Raw genomic sequence first — 25,821 nt, 5'->3', positions numbered from 1 at the left:
TAAGTTCTACCCTTGGGAGAAAAAAAAAGAAAAGAAAAAAATCCACAATACTTTCATGTTGGTGAAAGGTATCTTATGACCAAAAGCTGAAGTGAAAACAAAAGTGTCACTGTGCCATTTGAGGACAAGCACTAGCCGTATGATGGTGTGTTTGTGTGAAAATTAATGGTGGGAAGGAAAATGCTTGTGCCTTCTAAATGGCACAGGAAATGGCATGCACTAAAGATGCACTAAAGATCATAATTAAATTGTGGCACAGCAGAAAATTTGCTGTCATGCCCTGTTGAAAGGAAAAGAATCTTTTTCCTTTTTTTTTTTTTTTTAAGAGAGAGTGCATGAGCTGAGGCAAAGGGAGAGAGGAATCTCAAGCAGGCTCCACACCCAGCACAGAGCCCAACATGGGGCTAGATCTCCAACCCTAAGATCATGACCTGAGCCGAAATCAAGAGTCAGACACTTAACCTACTGAGCCACCCAGCACCCCAGGAAAAAAATCTTTTTATTTTGTCTTCTAGAAGAGTAACTTCAGACGCCAGGAGTCTCACGAGGATAATAAATCATCTTTGTTCTTTGTATTAGCATTTAGGAAGGAAGGAGAGGTGCTTCCTGAATTTAGGACATGCTGGGATGCATAAATCCTCTAAGCGTCTCTTTCTAGCTGGAGGTTGGCATGTGGGTGGCCCTTTCTCTGCAGCACACAGTCCCACTTCCTTTCTTTCTTCCTGTTGTTTCTAGGAGACCCTTTGGGAATGAACTCAGGGAGCCTTTGGGAAGCAGCATGGCAGACATAGCTGGATGCCAGTGTGAGCTTCACCATTTAGTTGGTGTATTAGTTTCCCAAAGCTCCTTAACAAATTACCACAAAACTGCTGGCATAACACAACACAAATTTATTCTCTTATAGTTTCGGAGGCTAGAAATCCAATACCAATTCATTCTGGAGCCTCTAGAGGAAAATTTGTTTTCTTGTCTTCTCTAATTTCTGGAGGCTGGAAGGCACATGACCCCTTCTTTGCATCTGTCTGACCTTTGGTGTCCATCATCACATCTACTGTAATGGCATCTCCCTCTGCGTCACTCTCACAAGGATACTTGTGACTACATCATTGGCCCACCTGGATAATCTACAATAATCTCAAAATTCTTAATCACTTCTACAAAGTGCTTTTTTTTTTTTGCCATTTAAGGGGACATATATATTCAAGAGTCTGGGGATTGGATAAGGACATCTTGGGGAACAATCGTGTAGCCTGCCACAGTCACGTAACCTGGAAATAATTCCTTCACAAGCCATGCTCCTCTCTTCTATTACTTGGACATGGCATTGCAGGGTTGCTGTGAGGTTTAAGATGGTATCAGAGTGCTTTGTCACAATCAACAGAAACTTAAAGGCTACTTAAGGAAAAGAGTATATACTGGAAGAAAAAAGATAACTCACAAACATGAAGGAAAAGTTAAGGACTTGGTCTTAGAAAGCAGGTATAGGGATCCAGGAAGCACAGACCCATATTTTCAAGACAACCCTTCCAGGAAGTATCCTCTACTCTCTGCCAGTCCACTCAAGATTCACATTCTAGGAAAACAGCATGCGCTTGGCTAAGTGTGGGTGTCAGGTTGACTCCTTGGTCATGGGAAGGTAAGGTACTGTGACCCATATTCCCCTCAACACAGGGAGGTGGAACTATTGAAGCAAAATCTGAGGGCTGATATCACAAGAAAGGGGAGGATATGACACGCAGATAAAAATTGAAGATATCCATTGCAGAGGACTCATAGTGGATGTAAAGAATGCTTGCTTTTATTTTATCCTTAATCTTAGGAGAATAGTAGTCACTGGTTTGTTTATTTATTTATTTATTTATTTATTTATTTTTAAAGATTTTATTTATTTATTCATGAGAGACACACACAGAGAGAGAGAGAGAGAGAGAGAGGCTGAGACACAGGCAGAGGGAGAAGCAGGCTCCATGCAAGGAGCCTGATGTGGGACTTGATCCTGGTTCCCCAGGATCACACCCTGGACTACAGGCAGCATTAAACTGCTGCGCCACTGGGGCTGCTCAGTAGTCACTAGTTTAGCAAGATGAAATGTGGATAACAGAATAACTAAGCAAGAGAAAGACCAAATACCTACTCTGCCACTAATAAATCCTGACATTAAAGAAAGTTCTGTGGGTTTTTTTTTTTTTGAGATTTATTTATTTATTTATTTGTGAGAGAGAGAGCATGAGTAGGAGGGGCAGAGGCAGAGGGAGAGGGAGACAATCTTAAACAGACTCTGCACTGAATGTGGAGCCCAATGCAGGACTCAGTTTCCTGACCAGGAAGGAGATCATGACATGAGCCAAAACCAAGAGTGGGATGCTTGACTGAGCCATCCAGGCATCCCTGTTTTCTTTTCTTCTTTCTTTCTTTCTTTCTTTCTTTCTTTCTTTCTTTCTTTCTTTCTTTCTTTCTTTCTTTTTTTCTGTCTCTCTCTCTTTCTTCTTTCTTTCTTTCTTTCTTTCTTTTTCTTTCTTTCTTTCTTTCTTTCTTCCTTCCTTTCTTTCTTTCTTTCTTTCTTTCTTTCTTTCTTTCTTTCTTTCTTTCTTTCTTTCTTTCTTTCTTTCTTTCTTCATTCATGATAGACACACACAGAGAGAGAGGCAGAGACACAGGAGGAGGGAGAAGCAGGCTCCATGCTGGGAGCCCGACGTGGGACTCGATCCTGGGACTCCAGGATCGCGCCCGGGCCAAAGCCAGGCGCCAAACCGCTAAGCCCCCCAGGGATTCCCCATCCCTGTTTTCTTATCTATAATAATATTAATTCTTGGGGAGCCCAGGTGGCTCAGTGGTTTAGTGCTGCTTTTGGCCCAGGGCATGATCCTGGAGACCTGGGATCAAGTCCCACATCGGGCTCCCTGCATGGAGCCTGCTTCTCCCTCTGCCTTTCTCTCTCTCTCTCTCTCTCTCTCTTTCTCTCTCTCTGTGTCTCTCATGAATAAATAAATAAAATCTTAAAAAAATAATATTCATTCTTTCAAAAATACTTATTGAATGCTTCCCCCCCCCCTCTGCACTGGCACTTTTCTAGGTACTATAGAGTGGAGAACAAGTGAGAGAAATTCCTGACCCCCATAGTGGGAGGACAATAATTAAGCTAACATGTAAACATATTATATAATGTATAGAAGACCCAGGAGCTCTGAAGAAAAATAAAGCAATGTAAGTGGATGGAGCATCCCAGGGCTGGGGTGAGAGCTGTACTCCCAGGTACACGTCTCTAAGGAGGTAACATTTGCACAGAGCTCTGTAAGCCAACCAGAAGGATCAGAAGGAAGGGTGTTCCAGAAGAAGAAAACAGCCACTCTGAAGGCCCTGTGATGGAAACAAACTTGGCTAGTGAGACAAGAGGAGGTGAGGGAGGCTGAAAGAGTGGTAGGAAATGAAGCCAGCTATGCAAAGCTAGGCTGTGTCCAGTTTGGGTGGGCCTTTGGTTGCCATGGTAAAGAGTAGATTTTTTACCTTTTTTCCTTTGAGCATGATAGAAAACTATTGGAGGGTTTCAAGCAGGAGATTGAAGTAATCCAATTTACTTCTCAAGATCACTCTGGGGGCACCTGGGTAGTTCTATTGGTTAAGCATCTAATTCCTGATTTCAGCTCAGGTCATGATCCTGGGATCAAGCCCCATGTCAGGCTCTGGTGCTCAGCAGGGAGCCTGCTTAAGATTCTCTCTTCCTCTGTCCCTCTCCTTACTTGCCATCTCTCTCAAATAAATAAATAAATAAATAAATAAATAAATAAATAAATAAATATTTTTTAAAAAAAGATCACTCTGGCAGTTGGCAGTTGACTGAAGTCAACTCTAACAGTGCAAGTGGCCAGTGGGGAGCCTAGTGCAGGCAAACATAGATGATGGCAGCTGGGAGTGCTGGAGGCAAGAATTAGATTGGATTTGGGATATTCTGATGTTGAAGCCAAGAAGACTTGTTGATAGATTGAATGTGGGGTGAGAGAGAAATCAAGCATGACTTGGAGATTCCAGGCCTGAGCAAATGGCTGAATGGGGAGCCAGTTACAGAAATGGAGTAGCAGGAATTAGAGTTCCATTTCAAATATTTAAGTACTTTACAGAAAAAATCACAACTTTGGGGGAATAGAAATATGGAGTTTTTGGGTCACCTTGGTAGCTCAGTCAATTAAACATCTGGCTCTTGGTTTCAGCTTAAGTCATGATCTTATAGGTCATGGGAGGGAACCCTGCATCAGGCTCTGTGCTCTGTGGGGAGTCTGCTTGAGATTCTCTCCCTACCACCCCTCTCCTCCCCATCCTCCCCACATGCACATACTTTCTCTCTCAAATAAACAAATCTTTTTAAAAAAATATGAAGTTTTCTTTTTATTTTTTTCCCTAGTAACTGCCCTACCATATCACAGTGGATCTCCCTTCCATCTGGGAGGCAGTCCTTTAAATAACTTTTTGGACAAATTCCATAACTTCCTGGTCACTCTGTTTTTAGATGGTCTCATTTCACTGTTTGGATTCATCCTGTTTAGTTTTAAATCTTTAGTCCTCAATCTCATCCTAAATGTAAACCTCATCACTGCCCCCCCCCCCACCTTCTCTAGCACCAGCCACAACTGTCGATGATTCAGGGGTCTCTGAACTTGGAAGGTAGACAAATTGCCTCTCTAGTCTCATTAACCTCTAACTGAGATTTAGCTTCACTTTTAATTATGAACGTGGACAACAAACCTTAGGGGTATCCACAGTACCTGTGTCTTCATCACTAATAGCAATCAGATTTTTTTCACATCCCAATCTAGTTGTTGCAATGATCCTGAAATACCATCTACTCTTGTCACTTCTTCCAAATTACAGTAGTCGATTGACCTGCCATTAGCTGTTCTTATTTCCTGCATACTCTAGGAGCACGTATATTATTATGTCACCAATTTTTAAAAAATATTTTGAAAAACTATTTTTTTTAAAGAATTTATTTATTTATTCATGAGAGACACAGAGAGAGAGGCAGAGACACAGGCAGAGGGAGAAGCAGGCTTCCAGCAATAAGCCCAATCTGGGACTCTATCCTGGGACTCTAGGATCATGCCCTGAGCCAAGGCAGACACTCAACCACTAAGCCACCCAGGCGTCCCTTGAAAAACTGTATTGCAATATAACTGGTTTGCTTTGAAATCTTATATATTTACTTTCATATTTTATAAAATATTATTTAGAGAAGAAATCCAAACAGCAAGTGTAAAAAGGGATCTATGACACAAAACAAGTTAAGATTTCCTGCAAGAGGTTTTGGAAGTGGTGAAGGGGGAGGTGGTTTGCTCTTCCCACATACCCACCCTTGCCTAGGCTCCCCTTCTGGAGTGGGAGGAGGAAGATTGGGAAGGAGGCAGGTCTCCCTCATGAAGGTTTTCCTTGAGTCACATTAGAAAGAACATGTAATCCATTACAAAGAGACTAAATAGTACAGTACCCTGGGTATGTTTATCAAAATGCATAAACTATCATAATCCTGACTTTCAAGATGGTTATACCTGCATGGTGGGTACCTGGCCTTCTCACATGGTCAGGTGAGCTCTGTTGACTAGACCCATATGCCACTTTCGATGATGGGGCTGGTAAAATGGGAGTCCATTCTGTGTTTCACTTAGGAGAGTGATTCAGCTTGATGCTGGGGTAATAACTGAGTGTCTGTCCCCCAGGGTGGAGTTTAGTGAGGGAGTGAAAGCCATATCACATCCTAGTAGCCATGATTTCTAAACACACTTTAAGGCTGCTCGTGAGTAATGTAGCTGGCTCTCTACTGGTTTTCAGAGCTGTTCCTCACATCACAGAAAAGAATCCTGTGAGATTCTTTGGCCAGTCCTAATGGCTGGTCACCATATATCTGGATGCTCCATTCCAGATAACCTCTACAGTATTTCTTCCAAATATTTGAAGTTTATTACTCATGACTGATGCCTCTAACACAGAATGTTTGGGAAACCAGTTAAAGCTGAGGGCAGGGACTGGATAATCTCTTTTGCTGTATGCGAAGCGCAGATGTTATCAAATATTAGGCCCTTGAAAGGCTTTATAAATGATGGTTGATTTAGGGCCTGTGTCATTTTGTAAATGGCTTTGCATCAGGGTTGTGCTCTCATGTTCCAAGAAAACAACTTAATCTCTTACCTAATGAAAAGTGGATAGAATTTGGATTCCAAGATTCAATTTTTAATACAAAGCAAGCTTTTCTCCTTTCTACTTTATTCTGTTTAAATGCCACTTTGGGATGGTCCCTCTTGGTTTTGGAACTGGATGCAGATATTAAAAAAGACTAACTTCTCAGGTTCCCTTGTGTATTTTGAAAGCTTGCTGTATCTTCTTTAGGTCTTACAAATCTCTTACCTAGCACTCAATAAAGGGGAAACAATTGTGTGCATTTATGCATACACACAGAATCAGGAAAAGAAATTCTCAGAATTATAGCATTGATTCTTACAATTCAAATATATTTGATTTACATTTAAGAAAAAAAGGAAAAGGGGGGGCACCTGGGTGGTGCAGTCGGTTGAGGGTCGGACTCTTGACTTCTGCTCAGGTCACAATCTTAGGGTTGTGAAATCACGCCCCCCATTTGGGCTCTGTACTCAGTGAGGAGTCTGCTGGATATTCTCTCTCTCTCCCTCTGCCCCTCCTGCTCATGTTCTCTCTCTATAAAAAATAAATAAGTCTTAAAAAGGAAAAATGAAAAGGACATGACAAATGAGCATCACGTAAGACACGTCTTAGAAACATACTCAGCGGTACCGTTTTGCCCCTTGAAACACGCAAACCTGCCTGCTCTGAGGCTGTCTGATTTAAGCCCTTGACAAGGTTGCCTCTGCTGCCTTCTGTGCTTGACATGGCACCTCATCCCCCTCCCTAGTTCCCCAATGATAAGTGGTTGCCTCTTCTCCATCTCTATTTTTATTTGACCTGAAACTAGTTGCACTGATTCCAAAAGAAAGAAAAGGACCTGACATGGCTTCTGTCCCTTCAAGCTGACCTGTTGAAATGATTGATAATTCCCAGGGACTACTCTCAGAAGATTAAGTCTTTTTCATTTGGCCTGATTTACACTGGCTCTCTTATACTTATTCTTGGTTTGGGAATAGACAGCACCCCATTATTTAGCCATGAAAGCAGGGATGTCACTAAAGGTGGCCTCATATTACTGCTTAAAGGCCTATTAGAAATCTCATTTTGCTTTTTGGAGATTCATTGTGATGCAAAGCGGTTCAGGGTTTCATTACTGGTGAAAGCCCTTTGTTGGGCTGGCCCAGCCAGTTGTCCCAAGATTTGCAGTTCTCCTTTCCTCCTGCTATTCCAAAACAGGAATACTGTTACTTTGAGGATTTCATGACATCCGTAGAAAAAATATATATACTTAAGGCAGGAAAATTGCAGCTGAACAGAAAGGCACCATCAAATCTTCCCTCAGATACAAGTGACAAACTCCACTTTGTTCTGCTGTCCTGACATCAGATTTCCCTGTGGAACGTCAGACAAATGAACACCTGCCACATTATTACTTACTGTAAGAATTAATGAAGAGGGCATTTTCTATGATTACGGCTCTCCCCCCACCCTTCTAGTTTTTTCTTGTAAGCAAATGACTGTGTTTTCTTCTATTAAACACGCACAGCTGCGAGACCGCGAATTCCACATCAGTGACCTTGCAAACTGCCTTGTCTTCTCCTTAGGCCACTCCCTGTGCTTCCTGGGCCAAAAGATTCTCAGCAGAATGTGGTCAGTGACCTTGAATGAGTCATTTCGTGGTGATAGAAACCGCCTCAGTTTCTTCATTCTAACAGAAGGATAACCAGAGCTCATTACTGATACTATGAGGATTTAATGAAATACTGTATGGAGGGCACCTGGGTGGCTCAGGGTTTGAGCGTCTGCCTTCAGCCCAGGTCGTGATTCTGGAGTCCTGGGATGGAGTCCCGCATCGGACTCCCTGCATGGAGCCAGCTTTTCCCTCTCCCTCTGCCTGTGTCTCTGCCTTTCTCTCTCTGTGTGTCTCTCATAAATAAATAAATCTTAAAAAAAAAAAAAAGTGCTTAGGAAGCTATGTCAGGCAGAGAGGCTCATTCTACAAACACCAAGTATCCACTAGAAATGGTGTCACTACCCCTAAGGTCCTCTCTGGCTTTGATTTCTTTGATTCTGGAATAATTCCTAAGTGTGTAGACTGGGATCCCTGGGTGGTTCAGCGGTTGAGTGTCTGCCTTTGGCCCAGGGCATGAGCCTGGAGTCCTGGGATCGAGTGCCATATTGGGCTCCCTACATGGAGCCTGCTTCTCCCTCTGCCTATGTCTCTGCCCCCCTCTATCTCTGTGTCTCTCATGAATAAATAAATAAAATCTTTTAGAAAAAAAAAAGTGTGGAGACTACCAAGAGGAGCAAACACAGGCCTGGTCTCTGCCCTCATTGAGGTTTCAGTCCAGTTGAGGATTGGGGCATTTGTTAGATAACCACACAGATTTATATCTCCAAATTGGGCCAAGGACTAGGAAGGAAACTTACACAGAGCTCCACTGGGTCCTAACTTAATCAAAGAACACCTTTCCATAATTGGAAGAAAGAGTAAGAGTGAGCCTGGAGGAAGAAGGGTCAGCTCCCTCCTCTAGAACCTTAAGGTTTGGAGTAAGTTAGGAAAAGGTGCCCCTACTGTGGGGCAGATGCGCCCCATACCCTGAGAGTGGCTTAGCGTTAAGAGCATGGACTGGGTTTCCTACTGGCCTACCTGGGGGTGTCTTTTAGCAGCAACCTGCACAGCTGTACACAGGACCCCCAGCTGGGGGGCTAAAGATATTGGAGGCAGAGGAAATCCCTTCTGCAAAGGCCCTGAGGTGGAAGGACACTTTTGAAGAGCTGGAAAGGGCCAGGATGACTGGAACACAAGGTCAATGCTTACAGGAGGGGAGTCCAGTCCAGAAGGCTCTTAGTAAATATCAGCTAGCATTAATGCAGGATAATGTTAGTCTCACAAATCCATTGCCAGCACACCAAGATCTCTTTAGAAACACCAAGGTCTCTGTAGAAACCATTGATCTTTAACCAGTGAGGAAGAATTACTTCAGGGGTGTGATTCCTTGGTGTCACACAACTGAGATTCAAAGAATCAGGACAATGGATGAGTACAGGCATTTAATGTGGAAAGCAAGGAGCCGAAGTGCCTCCGGTGGCAGGCCTCCGGCAAAATATCAATGCTCCATTGCAGCTCAGAGACCCAGATATTAGGCAAGAAGAAGTGAAAACACAAAGAGAACCAAACAAAAATTTTAAAAGGCCCCCACATCATACAAATAAAAACCGAAGCAGAACATTAGTGAAAGATTTTGAACAATGCTGTCATTTTGAGGGTGTAAGTATCTCTCCAAAGAAGTAGAAGAATCTTCTTTACTTGGTCTCTTTGAAGGGACCTGCCCAGCCTGAGACCCAGAACCTGGCAACAACACCGCACTCCCTTGAAATGATCACAATAATACCAAGATTCTTCTGGGCTTCAATTTTTTGATTCTGGAGTAACTCACAAGCACATTCATTCATTCAAACAAAAATGCCGTGACAAAGATAAGTTGTTATTTTAAAAATCAGAATTTAGAGGGAAATAAAACCACACATCCTGGAGAATCATGTAATGTTGCCACTTAGCTTTATAGTCTGAGCCAGGCTTGGAATCTGTGAGTGTTTAACCAGTGGAGGTCTGGTGTCAGCATAGCACTGAGATGGAAGCCTAGGCTTTGGGATCTGGTGGGTCTGGGCTCAGATCCCAGCTAGGGCACCTACAAGCTGTGTGATCTTGGGTAGGTTAGTCAACATCTCTGCACAATGGAAGTTACTATAAACTCAAATGATGGCTGTTGTTAGGGAGAACCTTGAGGCCAGGGCACTTAGGAACCCTTCATTTGCAAAGTCCTTCTGGGGACCTTCCCTGGGAGCAGTCTCCAAGTGACCCACATCCTTCCTGAGGTTTATTTCTTTGTACTATATCTAAAAAGGCTTAACTTGGCTTTTCAGAGGTAACTGTGCTTTAGAGGAACATAAGGAACCAGAATTAAGTCATACTTATAAGATCTTTTCAGGAGTTAGTATCTCTATGAAACTTTTAGAGGGATAAAAAGAGAAAAAGAAAAGAGCATTTATTTAGCCATGATTTTTAAATATGGTATCTATGATCAAACATCCCATCGCAATCTGAAAAATCCCATAAGAGCAAACAGTGTCAACTGACCTAGCACTTGAGATATTTTATTGCCTATTAAACTGTGGCAGCAGAATTTAACTTAAAAATATGCTTGAATTTAAGCCACATTAAATGGGAATGAGCACACAATTTATCAGAGATAAATTCCAATATTTTTGCCTGCGGGAAAGAGATGAACTACTTAATTTCCCTTCAGTAGAAAGGTGGAAGAAGATCCCTTTATTATGTCTCAGTCATAGTGCAGTATTTAAAAGTCATTCCTACTTTGTCTCTTGTTTTATGTCTACATAGCCTTATGGGTGCCTCATCTTTAGGACTGACATGCAGCTTTAGCAGCCTGAGCCTTTCAAAGTGGAGCAGGCTAACAGTGATTTAAGACTATGCTGGTTAAAAAACAAAACAAAATGAATCCATCTCCGATTTTAAAATAAAACATGCGAACTCAAGCCTAAACTTTTCTATCAAAAATGGCATTGTTGCTTTGTTGCTTTCTAAGAATGGAAATGGATGAGGCACTTAATCAGAGAGGCCATTATGTTGTCAAAGGGCTTTGACGAGACTGAAGAATGGATTCTCATGGGCATATGACCATTTTATTGCTTTTCAGCCCACGGCCGCCGATCCCACTCTCCCTCCTGCTGACAGAAGAAGAGGCAGCGCTGAGCATTCAATCCTTCTGGAGAGCCTATCTGGTAAGAGTCATGTGCAATTATGGCATTTGGCCTGATGGGGAATTTTCATGATGTGGAGGGCCCATGGGAAAACTATTAGATGAATTTGAAACAGAGGGTATTATAGCTAACGTCCAAACCTCAGAAATAGGATCGATATAAAATACATCTCAAAAAGTGATTCAAAATTTTTACCAAAACTTATTTTCCAATTATCATTAAAAGTACCCTCCAGCCTTATAATGTTGGGTTGACTGGCCTTTCTTACCTAAAAAATAATATTATATACATACAGAGAGCAATAGCTGTGTTTATTTTAGAAAAAAATAGAAAATTCAGATAACTCAGATGGAGCAAATAAAATTTTTTGAGTCACTGTTACCCCAAAATAATCATTGTTAGCATTTTGGTGGAAATTTTTCCAAACCTTAAAAATGTTAATGGATAGAGTGGGGGACTGGGTGAAACAGGTGAAGAGGAGTAAGAGTACATTTATCTTGATGAGCCCCAAGTCATATATGGAACTGTGGAATGGCTATATTGGATACCTAAAACTTATATTAACACTTTATGTTAACTACACTGAAATTTAAATGAAAAAAGTAAATAAAAAATAAAGTTTAAAAAATTTAAAAGAGGGATCCCTGGGTGGCGCAGTGGTTTGGCGCCTGCCTTTGGCCCGGGGCACGATCCTGGAGACCCGGGATCGAGTCCCATGTCGGGCTCCCTGCGTGGAGCCTGCTTCTCCCTCTGCCTGTGTCTCTGCCTCTCTCTCTCTGTGTGTGTGTGACTATCATGAATAACATATAAACATATATCATATGCTAGAAGTAATCTTTTCTTTTGAAACCTGTCTTTTTTAGCCATTGGTTATTTCCAGTTTATCATTATTATAAAAAATGCCATAATAGATATCTCTGTGCAGCCATCTCTGCACATTTGTCTGGTTATGTAGGATGAATTCTAGAAATGGAATTTCTAGGTCAAAATATGAGTTCATTTCTAAAGTTCCTGATCCATATTGTCATGTGGCTCTTCAGAAGGATGTACTTTGAAAAATTCTTTTCCCTCGTCCCTCTCCCTCTGCCACCCACTCGTGCCTGTGCTCTTGCTCACTCTATCTAAAAAAAAAGTCTTTAAAAAAAAGGGGTGCCTGGGTGACTCAGTTGGTTAAGCGTCTGCCTTCCTTTCAGGTCATGATCCTGGGGTTTTGGAACCAAGTCCTGCATTGGGCTCCCTTCTTAGTGGGGAACCTGCTTCTCCTACTCCCTCTGCTGCTTCCCCCTGCTTGTGCTCAAATAAATAAAAAAAAATTAAAAAATTCTCACCAAATACATATGAGAGTGGCATATGTATCTTGTGCTAAAAAGTATACATCCTCTTCAATTTTTTGGCAGAGTATGAAGCTCCTATTCTGGGTAGAAGCACATCTCCACCCAAGTCTGGGTGTTAAACATCAGTGGAATGAGTTCAGATTTGATTTCAGGGGTGGTAAATATCACCACAGGGAAAAGTCTCAGTGGATTTACATGGAGGCCAAAGATGCATGTTGATGCACTTGTCAGAGTTACTACAAGAGAAGTAGGCTGAGGTGAACACACCAGCAAATGGTTCTCCATGAAGAAGTTAGATTTATTCTAATAAAATATCATTAATAAATCAACAATCAAAATATTTGTTAAATGACCTAATGGTCATTTAATAATGGGACTGTCCTCTATTATAAGGAGCTTACTACTGTCTCAGGCAATATCATTCAGTCATTCTACTCCTTTTGGACATGGCGCATTCCTGAACACATGGGCTGAAGTCAGGTGTGGAGGTTACATAATAGACTTGTACATTATAAGGAACAGTTTACTCCCAAAGAGTTAAAAACCAGTTATAAAACCCTCTATTATACCCCACAATTAGATATGATTTTTGATGACCTAGGTTTTCAGCATTTCATACATATTTTATATATGTGGTCTTTTCCCTTCATAATTGAACATCAGCAGGTTAGCTTAAGTTCAGTGATGCCTAACTGAGGTGAAAGAATCTTGGTTTCCACATGCTTTCTGAGTTCCACCTTTGTTGTCAGTATATTTCATTTGTAAGACTTATACTTTGTGTCACTGGAATTAGCTGTTTTACTTCCCATTTTCTGATCCTTTTAATGAAACAGTAAGAGCAAAATGCAATAAAATAGGATTTTAAGATTTCTTTAAAACAGCAAAGCCCTTTCTTCAAACCAAATCGTACTCAGAAGCCTGGAATATAACCAGTATCTTAACAGTAAAAGGGGGTCTTCTGTCCCTGATTCTCCCATGCAGTAAGACTTTCATACACAGGGGGCCTGTGTTACTGGCACAGCATGAAAAACATAGAGCTCTTTCTCTACTTTTCATGAGGTTACAACCTTGATAACTCCATTGTAAGTTAAAATATTGTCAGTAAATATTGCATTTACTACACCTAACCCACTGGACATCATAGCTTAGCTTACCCTCTAAATGTGCTCAAAACATTTACATTAGTTGACAGACAAAATCATCCCCTATAAAGGCTACTTTATAATAAAGTGTTGAATAGGTCATGTAACTTAATGAATACTGTATTGAAAGTGAAAAATGGAATAGTTGTATGGATACAGAATGGTCATCAGTGTATTGGTTATTGATCCTAGTGATCAGATGGCTAACTGGAGCTGCGGCTTGCTGCCACTACCTAGGATCATGAAAGTATTGAACAGCATTTTTCTCACCCAGGAAATGATCAAAATTCAAAATTTGAAGTACAGTTTCTACTTAGGGCATATAGGTTTCAAACCTTTATATAAAGTATAATCATTGTAAGTTGGGGACTGTCTGTAGTTTGAAAGACAGCTGGATTCAGCTTTCATCACATCAACAAACACTGCCATAGGAAAAAATGTCAGAGTGGCTCAAAATTTAACTTGTTATAATACCGTCATAACACAATAGCTAGAAATGTTCCTTATGGTACAAAAGATGTGTAGGGATAAATGTATTCTGTGTGAGAGTTCAGGTTGTTCAAATCCAAAATCTCCTGGATTGTATACATATATAACCAAAGGGTACCAAGTGGGGTGGGGGGGAACATCCTAAGTTGTTGCCAGGAGGAAAGATGTCTGATATGTAGGATGCCTCAGAAGCTTCCACAAAAAAAGAGGGACTTAATCTCAGCCTCAGAATAAGAAAGATGGGACACTGGAATATCACCTGGGAACAAGATGTTATCTCAAGGAGAGGAAATAGCATTTAATAAACAATGGTATATAAAATACCATTGTACTGTGCATATAAAATATGTACTGTATAGGGCCACCTGGGTGGCTCAATCAATTAAGCAGCCAACTCTTGATTTCAGCTCAGGTCAATCTCAGGGTCCTGGGATTGAGCCCCAAGTTGGGCTCTGCGCTCAGCAGGGATTTTACTTCAGGATTCTCTCTCTCCCCAGAAAAATAAAAGGATTCTCTCTCCCTCTGCCCCTCCCCTAACTTGCTTGCTTAAGTGTTCTCTTTCTCAAATAAATAAATAAAGCTTAAAAAAAATACCGTATATTTTCAACAGGTACACACACACATACACACAGGGCAGGAAAATACATGAAAGGAAACAGAACAATGTGACAATAGTGGGTAACTCAGGGTAGCTGAGAAAGACTTAGGGAGACTGTTAGCCTTTTATACACCAAACAAAGTTGTACAAAGAGACTATAGTATGATTTTCATTAATTTCAAATTAATTTAAACCATGTTATGGATGCAAAAGGAATATTTGACAAAACCCAACAGGCTTTTATGATAAAAAAAAAAAAACACTCAACAAACTATGGCTAGAAAAGAACTTCTTCAACCTGGTAAAGTGTGGTTATAAAATCCCACTACTAACATCATATTTAGAGTGAAAGACTGGATGATTTCCCCCTAAGATTGGGAACAAAATGAAGATAGTTTCTTTACTTCAGTTCAACATAGCACTGGTGGTTTTAGCCAAGAAAGTTAGGCAAGAAAAGGAATAAAAGGCGTTCCAATCATAAAAGAGGAAGTAAAATTATCTCTATTTTCTATATAGATGTGATCTTCTATACAGAAATTTCTAGGTAATTCACTAAAAAAATTAAAAATTAGAACTAATAAACAAGTCCAGCAAGGTTTCAGGATACCAAATTAATATACAAAAAAATTAATCATGTTTATATGTACTTAGCAATGAACAATCTGAAAACGAAATTAGTAAAATAATCCCATTTGTAATAGTATCAAAAATAATAAAATACTTAGGAACAAACTTCACAAAAGCAGTACAAGATTTGTATGCTGAAAACTACAAAACATCACTGAAAGAAATTTAAAAAGACCCAAACAAATAGATGGACAGCCTGTGTCCATTGATTGGAAGACTCAATGTTGTAAAGATGACAGTACAAATTGATCTGCAGATTCAATGCAATCTCTACCAAAATCCCAACTGACTTTTTTTGAAAAGAAATTGACAAAGCAGATCCTAAAATCCATATGAAAATGTAAGAGACCCTAAATAGGCTTGAAAAAGAACAAAATTGGAGGACTCACACTTCTCTATTGCAAAAACTTACTATGAAGCTATAGTAATCAAGCACTAGTGGCATAAGGGCAGGCATAGATCAATGGAATAGAATTGAGAGTCCAGAAATAAACCCTTACATTTATGGTCGATTGATTTTTAACAAGAGTGCCAAGACCATTTGATGGAGAAAGAATAGTCTTTTCAACATATAGTGGCTAGAACACCTGAATATCCACATGCAAAAGAATAAAGGTAGACCCCCTACCTCATACAATATACAAAAATTAATCTGAAATTCATTAAAACCTAAATGAAAATGCTAAAACTATAAAAGTCTGAAAAGAAGACATAGGTATAAATCTTCATGACTGTATTAACAGTTTACATAACAAAAAGCACAAGCAACAAGAGAAGAAAAATACATTGGACTTCATAAAAATAAAAAACTTTTGGCTCTTCGGGTGCCTAGGTGGCTTAGTCAGTTAAGTGTCTGACTCTTGATTTTGGCTCAGGCCATGATCTCAGGGCTGTCAGATCAAGGCCCACATTGGGCTCAGCAAGGAGTCTGCTTGAGATTCTCTCCTCTCCCTTTGCCCCTCCCCCCTCTCTAAAATAAAAACAAATACATCTTTAAAAAAGCTTTTGGGGCTCCTGGATGGCTCAAGTTAAGAGTCTACCTTCAGCTCTGGATCCTGAGATCAAACCCCAGGTCTGGCTCCCTGCTCAGCAGAGAGTCTGCTTCTCCCTCTCCCTCTGCTCCCCCTACCCCATTTGTGCTCATGTGCACTCTCTTTCTCAAATACATAAATACACTCTTAAACAAAAACAAACAAAACCCCACAAACTTTTGGCTCTTAAGAATACCATCAAGTAAACAAAAAGTCCACAGAGTGGAAGAAAATATTTGCAAATCATGTATCAGATGAGGGTCTAATATCCCGAATATATAAAGAATCCTCACAGCCCGACAAATAACCCAATTACAAAATTGGCAAAGGATTCAAATAGACACTTCTTCAAAGAATATATGCAAATGGCCAATAAGCACATGAAAAGATGGAGGAACTGCCAAGCAAAACCACAGTGAGATCCCACTTCACACCTACCAGCATAGCTAGGATCCAAGAGGCAATAATAATTTTGGTGAGACTATAGAGATCTTAGAAAGGCTCACACACTGCTGGTGAGAATGGAAAATGATGTGGTCACTTTGGAAATCAGTTTGGAAGTTCCTCCAAAATCTAAACATTGAGTCACCGCTCCATGACTCAGTAATCTTACTCCTAGGTATATATTTCAGATAATTGAAAGCATGTGTCCATGCAAACACTTGTACATGAATGTTCATAGAAGCATTATTCACAATATCCAAAATGTGGGAAACAATTGAAATGTCCACCAAACAGTGAATGGGTACATAAAATGTGGTACGTCCATGTGATGGAATGTTATTCAGCCATAAACAGGACTGAAGTAGTGATACACACTATAAAGTGGATGAATCTTGAAAACATTATGCTAAGTAAAAGGAGCAAGACATAAAAAGGCCATTTGATCCATTTAAATAAAATGTCCAGAATAGGTGAATCCCAGGGATGCCTGGGTGGCTCAGTGGTTGAGCATCTGCCTTTGACTCAAGTCGTGATCCCGGGGTCCTTGGGATCAGGTCCTGCAGGGAGCCTGCTTCTCTCTGACTGTCTCTGCCTCTCTCTGTGTGTCTCTCAGGAATAAATAAATAAAATCCTTAAAAAATAAAAAAAAGGGTAAATTTTATGAATGAATAATTATGGGAAAAATATAAAACAAGCCATTTTATACCTTTTAACCATGTGTTCTTCTGACACTTGTTCTTGATTTCTGGCCTGAGTTTGTGAGTAACAACAAAAATGCCCTAAGACCAGAAAAAGGGATTTTCAAGAGTTTGAGAAGTGGTCTGTCACAGCCAGCACTCACACAAACTCTCTCTCCTTACACACTCCTACATAGTTTAATTACACTTACCATGAAGGTTTTGCGATTAATGAAAACCTTTACTTGTACTTTCTTAAACACCATGAAGGAAAAATATAGTCCCCACACAATTGTTTTGTGTGGTAAAATATACATACCATAAAGTTTACCATTTTAACCATGTTTTAGTTGTATTGTTCAGTGACATTAAGCACATTCACTTTGTCGTGCAGCCATCACCCTCATCCATTTCTAGAACTTTCTTTCATCTTTCTAAACTGAAACTCTACCCTAAACAATAACTCCTTCCTATGTCATCCTTCCCCCAGCCCTGTCTTTATGGTTTGACTACCTAGATACCTCCTATAAGTGGAACCGAACAGTATTTGTCCTTTCGTGACTGGCTATCATCTACATTGTAACATGTGTCAGAACTTCCTTCCTCTTTAAAACTGAGTAATATTCTTGATGGGAACTTTTAAAATCCAGAAATCTGACATCCTCACTTGTTGTCATAAAGCTAGCTGGACATTTCATAAAAATATATTTTAACCGACCACATTAAAAGAAATGTCACGTGGTGCAAAGAGCTACATGTAGTGAACCATTCTTGATAGTTGTGACTTTATAATTAACCTTATAAATAGGTTCCTGGTAGTTATTACCAGATATTAAACAGATCTGTAAGAGTAGACATGCTCTTGTTCCTTCTTCCAAAATAACTAGATTAATGGTTAGAAAAGCCAGATTGTTTCAACATGCAAAGCTGAATGTTTGTTTTTTTTTTTTTAAAAAAAAAAAGCTGCTTGGATACTGTGAAGGACCTGGTTCTCTGAACACTCTCCTTAAGTGTGATTGGTGATAAGCTGCATTACCACATCAATAGTTCTCTTCTTCTGAAATACTGGGTGTTGTAGGTAACAGCAAATAGAGAAAACTCTGCTCTCCTGTGAAGTTCAAATGAGGTTCTCATGGGGCATATGGATTGAAATTTCTTTAATGATTTAGGAGGCACAGACCAGATAAATCCACAGAATATTGATTCTGTCTAAATAATCTTCGGGTGTTTTATACCTTCTGCCCATTTGTTTTATTTTATTCTAACTCAGCCTAGACTCCAGCGTGGCACACAATCATCCCTCCTGGCAGGATCAACACCCCCTCTAGGCACTGTGACAACTGACAATCACAAAGGCCATCAATCATTACTGTTTTTGTTCATTTTGTTCATTTGATGAACAATACAGTGCAAGTTTGCTCCAGCAGCCTCTTTGTGGCTTAGCAAAAAAAAAGAAGAAAAAAAGATTGGAGATCTCAATTTCCACCTGCAGAGAACAATAAGAATCTGTGCATTTATACCTTTTGTCTATTGTGCAATGCGCTGGGGTGGATGAGGCGCCCTAGAGGGGAAACAACAAACAACAAAGAGTACAGGTTTAGAGTTGGACAGTCCCCCTCCCCCTGGCTGTAGAGGTGGGTATGTGCCAACTTGGACACTAGAATATTGCATCCCTCTGGCTTTAGCGTTTAGTTCATGATGGGCAAGGCCAGTCACACCTAGTAAAACCATTCTGGGAGTCTCATGGGAGTTGTTGAGACAGAGCAGCTTCGGGGTGGCTGGGAGGCTAGGCTGTTTGCAAACATCTTTTCACTGGGTGAAGAACCTGATGGAAAAGTGACTGCAGAGGTGAGAGAGCTGGGAAGCTCAGATGGGGGCTGAGCCTTGAAAGGCCTGGAGCACCTGGATTCAGCTTTGCCAGTGAGTCTTTTCCAGATGGGTTTCTATCACAATCTAGAGTCCTGACGATGATAATTTTCAAGACAAAAAGTTCTAGACTCTTGATTACTTGCACATGAAGGAGGATATTGGCACAAAATAAAAATCTAGATCCACTTGTGCAGAGAAACCATTCCACTTTGTCCTATTCGGGCTTGCCCATAGCTGGAGAGGGAAAGCCTACCCCAAGGAGCAAATTTTTCTAAAATGTGTCTATTGTTTTTATTGTTCAAGTAATACATTTCCATTGCGGGGAGAGGGGAGGATAATACATATAAGTTTTTAAAATTTTTAAAATGTATTCATCCTTTAAAAATTTTTCCTATTCAGATAGGAATTTTTAAAACAAAATTGTGATGATAAACACTGTTTTGTGCCATCTTTTTCGCCTTGGTGATATATTAGGTATCTCCTTCTTTGTCAGTACCCAAAGATCTGTCTCACAAATTGTAATGGCTCTATGATATGTAATTTATTTAACCATAGTTGGACATTCTAGTTTTCTCTCTATATGAAACATATCATGAAAAACATCCTTGTTCATATATCTTTGCACACTTATCTGATTTTCTTAATAAGGTTAATTGCTAGAAGTGAAATTGATGGCTTAAAAAGTAAGCACCTTTTTTCAGAGTTTTGTCAATTATTGCTATATTACCCTCTAGACAGGCTGGAGACTAACCTCTAGACCTATTTACATGCATCAGCAATACATACAAGTGTGCTCTGGTATAGGTGTTGATGGAAGAGTGAAAAGAGAAAGAAGTAAGAGATTGGGACCATGAAGTATGTCTAAGGAAGTTGGAGTTGCATGAACACTGTGTAGGAGGGTATGAATAGGTAAAACCATGTGTCCAGTTGTGTGGGTTGTCGACTGCACAACTCTGTCTGGGGAGTACCATTTGCTGCCAATACAGCAGACCTCTGCGGCTTCAAGAAGTCTGGGAAGTGGTGACTGAGTGGCGATTTGTTTCATCTTTCTTTTAATCCCACTGGCCTAGGTATCTCCTGGCCTATTATGATAGCTAGAGTATGGATAAGTAGAGCTTTACCAGAATCAGAGTTATGATCCAGAATCAGAGTTTCTTTCCTGAAAGCACACAGCAACTTTTAGGTTAAGTAAAATGTAAAACAATTAATATTCAATAATATAGTAATTATTTAAAAAATACTGGGCATTTACTCAATGGAATATTGTCAACACTAAAAATAATAAGTAGAGCATAGTAACAAAATGGAGATTGCCATTGTATATTAAGTGAAGAAAGAATAAAATGTCTTTTATGTAAATTATTTATAATTATGTTAAAATATGGGTATGTAGATAATGCACTAGAAACAAATGTATAAAATAATAATATAGCTGTTCAGAGGTAAGATAAGGGATGATGTTTTTGCCCTCTACTTTTTTCTATTTTTCAAATTATCTACAAAGAATATATCATTTTTATAGAGGAATAAAAACTTTCTTTCTTTCTTTTTAAAGTTTTAATTTATTTATTCCTGAGAGACACACAGAGAGAGAGAGAGAGAGAGGCAGAGACATAAGCAGAGGGAGAAGCAGGCTCCCTGTAGGGAGTGATGTGAGACTCGATCCTGGGACTCCAGGATCACGTCCTAGGCTGAAGGTAGACACTCAACCACTGAGTCACTCAGATGCCCCTAAAAACATTATTTAAATAAAGACTTAGAAGCCTACATTCAACCATGATACTTTTTGTTTTTGTTTTTGTTTTTAATTTCAGCTGTTTTTTTAATTATTGGAGTTCAATTTGCCAACATATAGCATAACACCCAGTGCTCATCTCCCAAGTACCCCCCTCATTGCCCATCACCCAGTCACCCCAACCCCCTACCCACTTCCCCTTCCACTACCCCTTGTTCATTTCCCAGAGTTAGGTGTCTCATGTTTTGTCACCCTCACTGATATTTTCACTCATTTTCTCTCCTTTCCCTTTATTCCCTTTCACTAATTTTTATATTCCCCAAATGAATGAGACCATATAATGTTTGTCCTTTTCCAATTGACTTATTTCACTCAGCATAATACCCTCCAGGTCCCTCCACGTCGAAGCAAATAGTGGGTATTTGTCTGAGTAATATTCCATTGTATACATATACCACATCTTCTTTATCCACTATCTTTCGATGGACGCTGAGGCTCCTTCCACAGTTTAGCTATTGTGTACATTACTGCTATAAACATCGGGGTGCAGGTGTCCCGGCGTTTCACTGCATCTGTATCTTTGGGGTAAATCCCCAGCAGGGCAATTGCTGGGTCGTAGGGCAGATCTATTTTTAACTCTTTGAGGAACCTCCACACGGTTTTCCAGAATGGCTGTACCAGTTCACATTCCCACCAACAGTGCAAGAGGATTCCCCTTTCTCCACATCCTCTCCAACATTTGTTGTTTCCTGTCTTGTTAATTTCCCCATTCTCACTGGTGTGAGGTGGTATCTCATTGTGGTTTTGATTTGTATTTCCCTGATGGCCAGTGATGTGGAGCATTTTCTCATGTGCTTGTTGGCCAGGTCTATGTCTTCCTCTGTGAGATTTCTGTTCATGTCTTTTGCCCATTTTATGATTGGATTGTTTGTTTCTTTGCTGTTGAGTTTAATAAGTTCTTTATACATCTTGGATACTAGCCCTTTATCTGATATGTCATTGCCAAATATCTTCTCTCATTCTGTAGGTTGTCTTTTAGTTTTGTGGACTGTTTCTTTTGCTGTGCAGAAGCTTCTTATCTTGATGAGGTCCCAATAATTCATTTTTGCTTTTGTTTTTCTTGCCTTCGTGGATGTATCTTGCAAGAAGTTGCTGTGACCAAGTTCAAAAAGGGTGTTGCCCGTTTTCTCTTCTATGATTTTGATGGAATTTTGTCTCACATTTAGATCTTTCATCCATTTTGAGTTTATCTTTGTGTATGGTGAAAGAGAGTGGTCTAGTTTCATTCTTCTGCATGTGGCTGTCCAATTTTCCCAGCACCATTTATTGAAGAAACTGTCTTTTTTCCAGTGGATAGTCTTTCCTCCTTTATCGAATATTAGTTGACCATAGGGTTGAGGGCCCATTTCTGGATTCTCTATTCTGTTCCATTGATCTATGTGTCTGTTTTTGTGCCAGTACCACACTGTCTTGATGACCACAGCTTTGTAGTACAACCTGAAATCTGGCATTGTGATGCCCCCAGCTATGGTTTTCTTTTTTAAGATTCCCCTGGCTATTCGGAGTCTTTTCTGATTCCACACAAATCTTAAGATAATTTGTTCCAACTCTCTGAAGAAAGTCCATGGTATTTTGATAGGGATTGCATTAAATGTGTAAATTACCCTGGGTAGCATGGACATTTTCACGATATTAATTCTTCCAATCCATGAGCATGGAATATTTTTCCATCTCTTTGTGTCTTCCTCAATTTCTTTCAGAAGTGTTCTGTAGTTTTTAGGGTATAGATCCTTTACTTCTTTGGTTAGGTTTATTCCTAGGTATCTTATGCTTATAAATGGGATTGACTCCTTAATTTCTCTTTCTTCAGTCTCATTGTTAGTGTATAGAAATGCCACTGATTTCTGGGTACCATGATACTTTTTGTATTCTTTTCTTCTTTAGTCCAAATTTGGCCTCATTACACTATTATTCCTGAGCCTTTTTAGGGCTGTGTGTGTGTGTGTGTGTGTGTGTTTAGAAAGGAACTAGATATTTATGTTCAAATAATATTTTAGGTTGCAAGGAGCTTTGATTATTTTGTCTATAGCTCTCCTGTTACAGTCTTAATTAGAGAGAAACAACAGACCACAAGTTATTTGGAGAACAGTTTGATATCATGAACAAAGAAAGCCTTTCACAGCACATGTGTTAGACTTCACTAGAGAAAACCCATTGGATCAGCTGACAGTTTAAAAGGCAGGGGAGAAAAAAAAAAAATAAAAAAAAAAATAAAAAATAAAAGGCAGGGGAGAAATATTGGCATCTCTCTCTTCAGAGCATTCTGAAGATTCTAAATAAAAAACGGTGTGTGTTCCAGAAGAATGGAAAGTGGGGTCTCATAGATATTTGTTTAGCATAGCCATTATTGGCACTATCTAAAACGTGGAAGCACCTCAAGTGTCCATCGATGCATAAATGGAGAAGGAAAATGTGGTATATAAATGCAATGTAATATTATTCAGCCTTAAAAAGGAAAGAAATCTGTAATATGCTACAACGTGGATAAGACTAAATGAAATAAGCCAGTCACAAAAAGACCAATAGTGCATGAATCCACCTGGATCAGGTACTTGGAATGGTGAAGACTCATAAAGACAGAAAGCATAAGGGTGGGTGCTAAGGGCTGGGGAGAGGTTAAATAGGGAGTTAGTGTTCATTGGTTACAAAGTTTCAGTGTTACAAGATGCAAAAAGCCCTGGGGAAGGATGCTGGTGATGTTTTTACAACTGTGTGAATGGATTTAATACCACTGGACTGTATGCTTAAAATAGTTAAGGTGGAGGGTGCCTGGGTGGCTCAGTCCGTTAAGCATCTGCCTTCAGCTCAGGTAAGGATCTCAGGGTCCTGGGATCCAGTCCCAAGTCTGGCTCCCTGCTCAGTGGGGATCCTGCTTCTACCTCTCCCTTTGCCTGTCGCTCCTCCTGCTTGTGCTCTCTTACTGTGTCAAATGGGTGAATGAAATCTTTTTAAAAAATGGCTAAGGTGGTAAATTTTATGTTATGTGTATTTTACCACAATAAAAAAAGAAGGAAAAGCAAGAGATGATCCCAGGACCCCGGGATCACGACCTGAGCCAAAGGTAGACGCTCAACCACTGAGCCACCCAGGTGTCCCCTGGTCACTCTTTCTAAAACAGCACCACTCATCACTCTCCAGCCTCTCATTGTGCTCTATTGTCTATCACTTACCAGTGACCTGACATTATGTTGGACAGTCACTTGTTTGTCTGTCGCCTGTCACCCTGACTGGAATGTGAGCTCCAGAAGGGGTAGAGGTTGCTTGACTTGTTCATCCCATATCCCCAGCCCCTAGAACACTGTCTGTATGTAATGAATATTTTAGTGAATAACTGAATCTCTTAAATGATCTCTTTAATGAGAGCATTTGAAAATAAAGAACAAACTGTTTTTGTTCCATTTTAAGAGCCCTTCTCTGGGATTTACACAGGTGCTTAAACATGGACTTTTGCAGGGAGATGCTTTTGTACCAGGATCCTTGAACTCAACAGCTGTGCTTGTTAATCCCCTAGAGATTACACTTGAGAAAGTGTAACCATTTTAGCCTTGGCCTTCAGGAACCACCTCTGTACCAAGCTTTGTAATGCGAAGAAATGAAGTGTGCTATGGGAAATTACGATTCCCCCAAGCTGGCTTGAAAGGAGAGTGTCAGCTGAAGGCTACTTGGGTATCTTTAGTACATCTGAGTCTTGGACAGAAAAGATTTTCTTCGTTTGGAATCTCTCTTCCAAGCGCTGATATCTGCTGGCAGGTGGGCAGACTTTACCAGCAAAAGTCAGACATTGTATTGTGCAAAAGGAATGCTAAAAATGGGGCACTGCATCAAATTACCCCCCGGTTTTCCTCTTGATGCACAGCCATCTCTTGATAGCCTCAGAGGGGCTGGTCATGACCTTTGTGATTTGATAAGCAATCTCTGCCCCAGATTCCTCTAGTGGGAGCTCCACATGGAAAGGTTTATCTTCTTGCGGAATCTCCTTGGTGTTTACTGGCCCATGGATTTAGTTTCAGTCCATTTCACCTTACCTCCCCACCAGAAGATGGAATCCCAAAGAGCCCTTTCCTTCAGGCTCTCTTGGGGGTATTTGTGAGTCTTACATAGTGAAATTGATTTTGAACATTTTCTAACACATGGAGAATGTTTATAAGCTGTTAGGGAGGTCAAAGCCACCTATACATGTTCCAGTGATCGAGTGGAATAAAAATCCTGAACTTAGTGGCTCAGACCTGCCTTTGGCTCAGGTCATGATCTCGAGGTCCTGGGATCCAGGCCAGCATTGGTCTCCTTGCTCAGTGGGGAGTCTGCTTTTCCCTTTACCTCTGCCTGCCACTCCAGTTGCTTGTGCTCTCTCTCTCTCTCTCTCTTTCTCTCTCTCAAATAAATAAATAAAATCTTAAACACACACACACATAATCTCTCGAACTTCTCAACATTGTAAAGGTCTTGGTTTTAGGCTGAGGATCCTGATGTTAGACCTCTAACATTTAAAGTGGAATGCTCCCAAGGATGGCTGCTGTCAACCCTTCTGCCAATTCCACTCAAATAGAGGCCTTACACCTTGCATTGATGTGTGACCCCATTTGTTCATTCTTTCATTTGACAAACAAAAGAGGATCTTCTACTCGCCAAGAACAGTGCTGGGTGCTTTATAAACAGAGCTCATCTGTCCCTTGATGAGCTTGGAAGTGGTGATAACAAGAAGAATGATAATAATAGTAAGAATAGCAAAATCTAGGGGCTCCTGGGTGGCTCAGTTGGTTAAGCAGCCGACTATTGATTTCAGCTCAGGTCATGATCTCAGGGTCATGGGATTGAGTCCCAAATCAGTCTCGCCATTCAGCAGGGAGTCTGCTTAAGATTCTTTCCCTTTCCCTCTGCCCCTTCCCCTGCTCATGTGCACACACTCT

At 40.3% G+C, this 25,821-nt stretch overlaps 1 protein-coding gene across 2 annotated transcripts in view; it reads left to right on the top strand.

Annotated features, from left to right (window-relative positions):
- IQCK (IQ motif containing K) overlaps positions 1–25,821 on the top strand; it is a 129,818-nt gene that overhangs the window by 48,760 nt on the left and 55,237 nt on the right. For both annotated transcript variants that reach the window (XM_041748332.1, XM_041748331.1), the window contains one exon: positions 10,845–10,929. In XM_041748332.1, coding sequence (XP_041604266.1) covers positions 10,845–10,929 — 85 coding nt within the window. The remainder of the gene's footprint in view (positions 1–10,844; positions 10,930–25,821) is intronic.

The sequence above is a fragment of the Vulpes lagopus genome, chromosome 3 (genome assembly GCF_018345385.1).
Source record: "Vulpes lagopus strain Blue_001 chromosome 3, ASM1834538v1, whole genome shotgun sequence".
Classification (NCBI taxonomy): Eukaryota; Metazoa; Chordata; class Mammalia; order Carnivora; family Canidae; genus Vulpes; species Vulpes lagopus.
The sequence above is the reverse complement of the archived record's forward strand: the minus strand, read 5'-3'. Positions and strand labels throughout refer to the sequence as shown.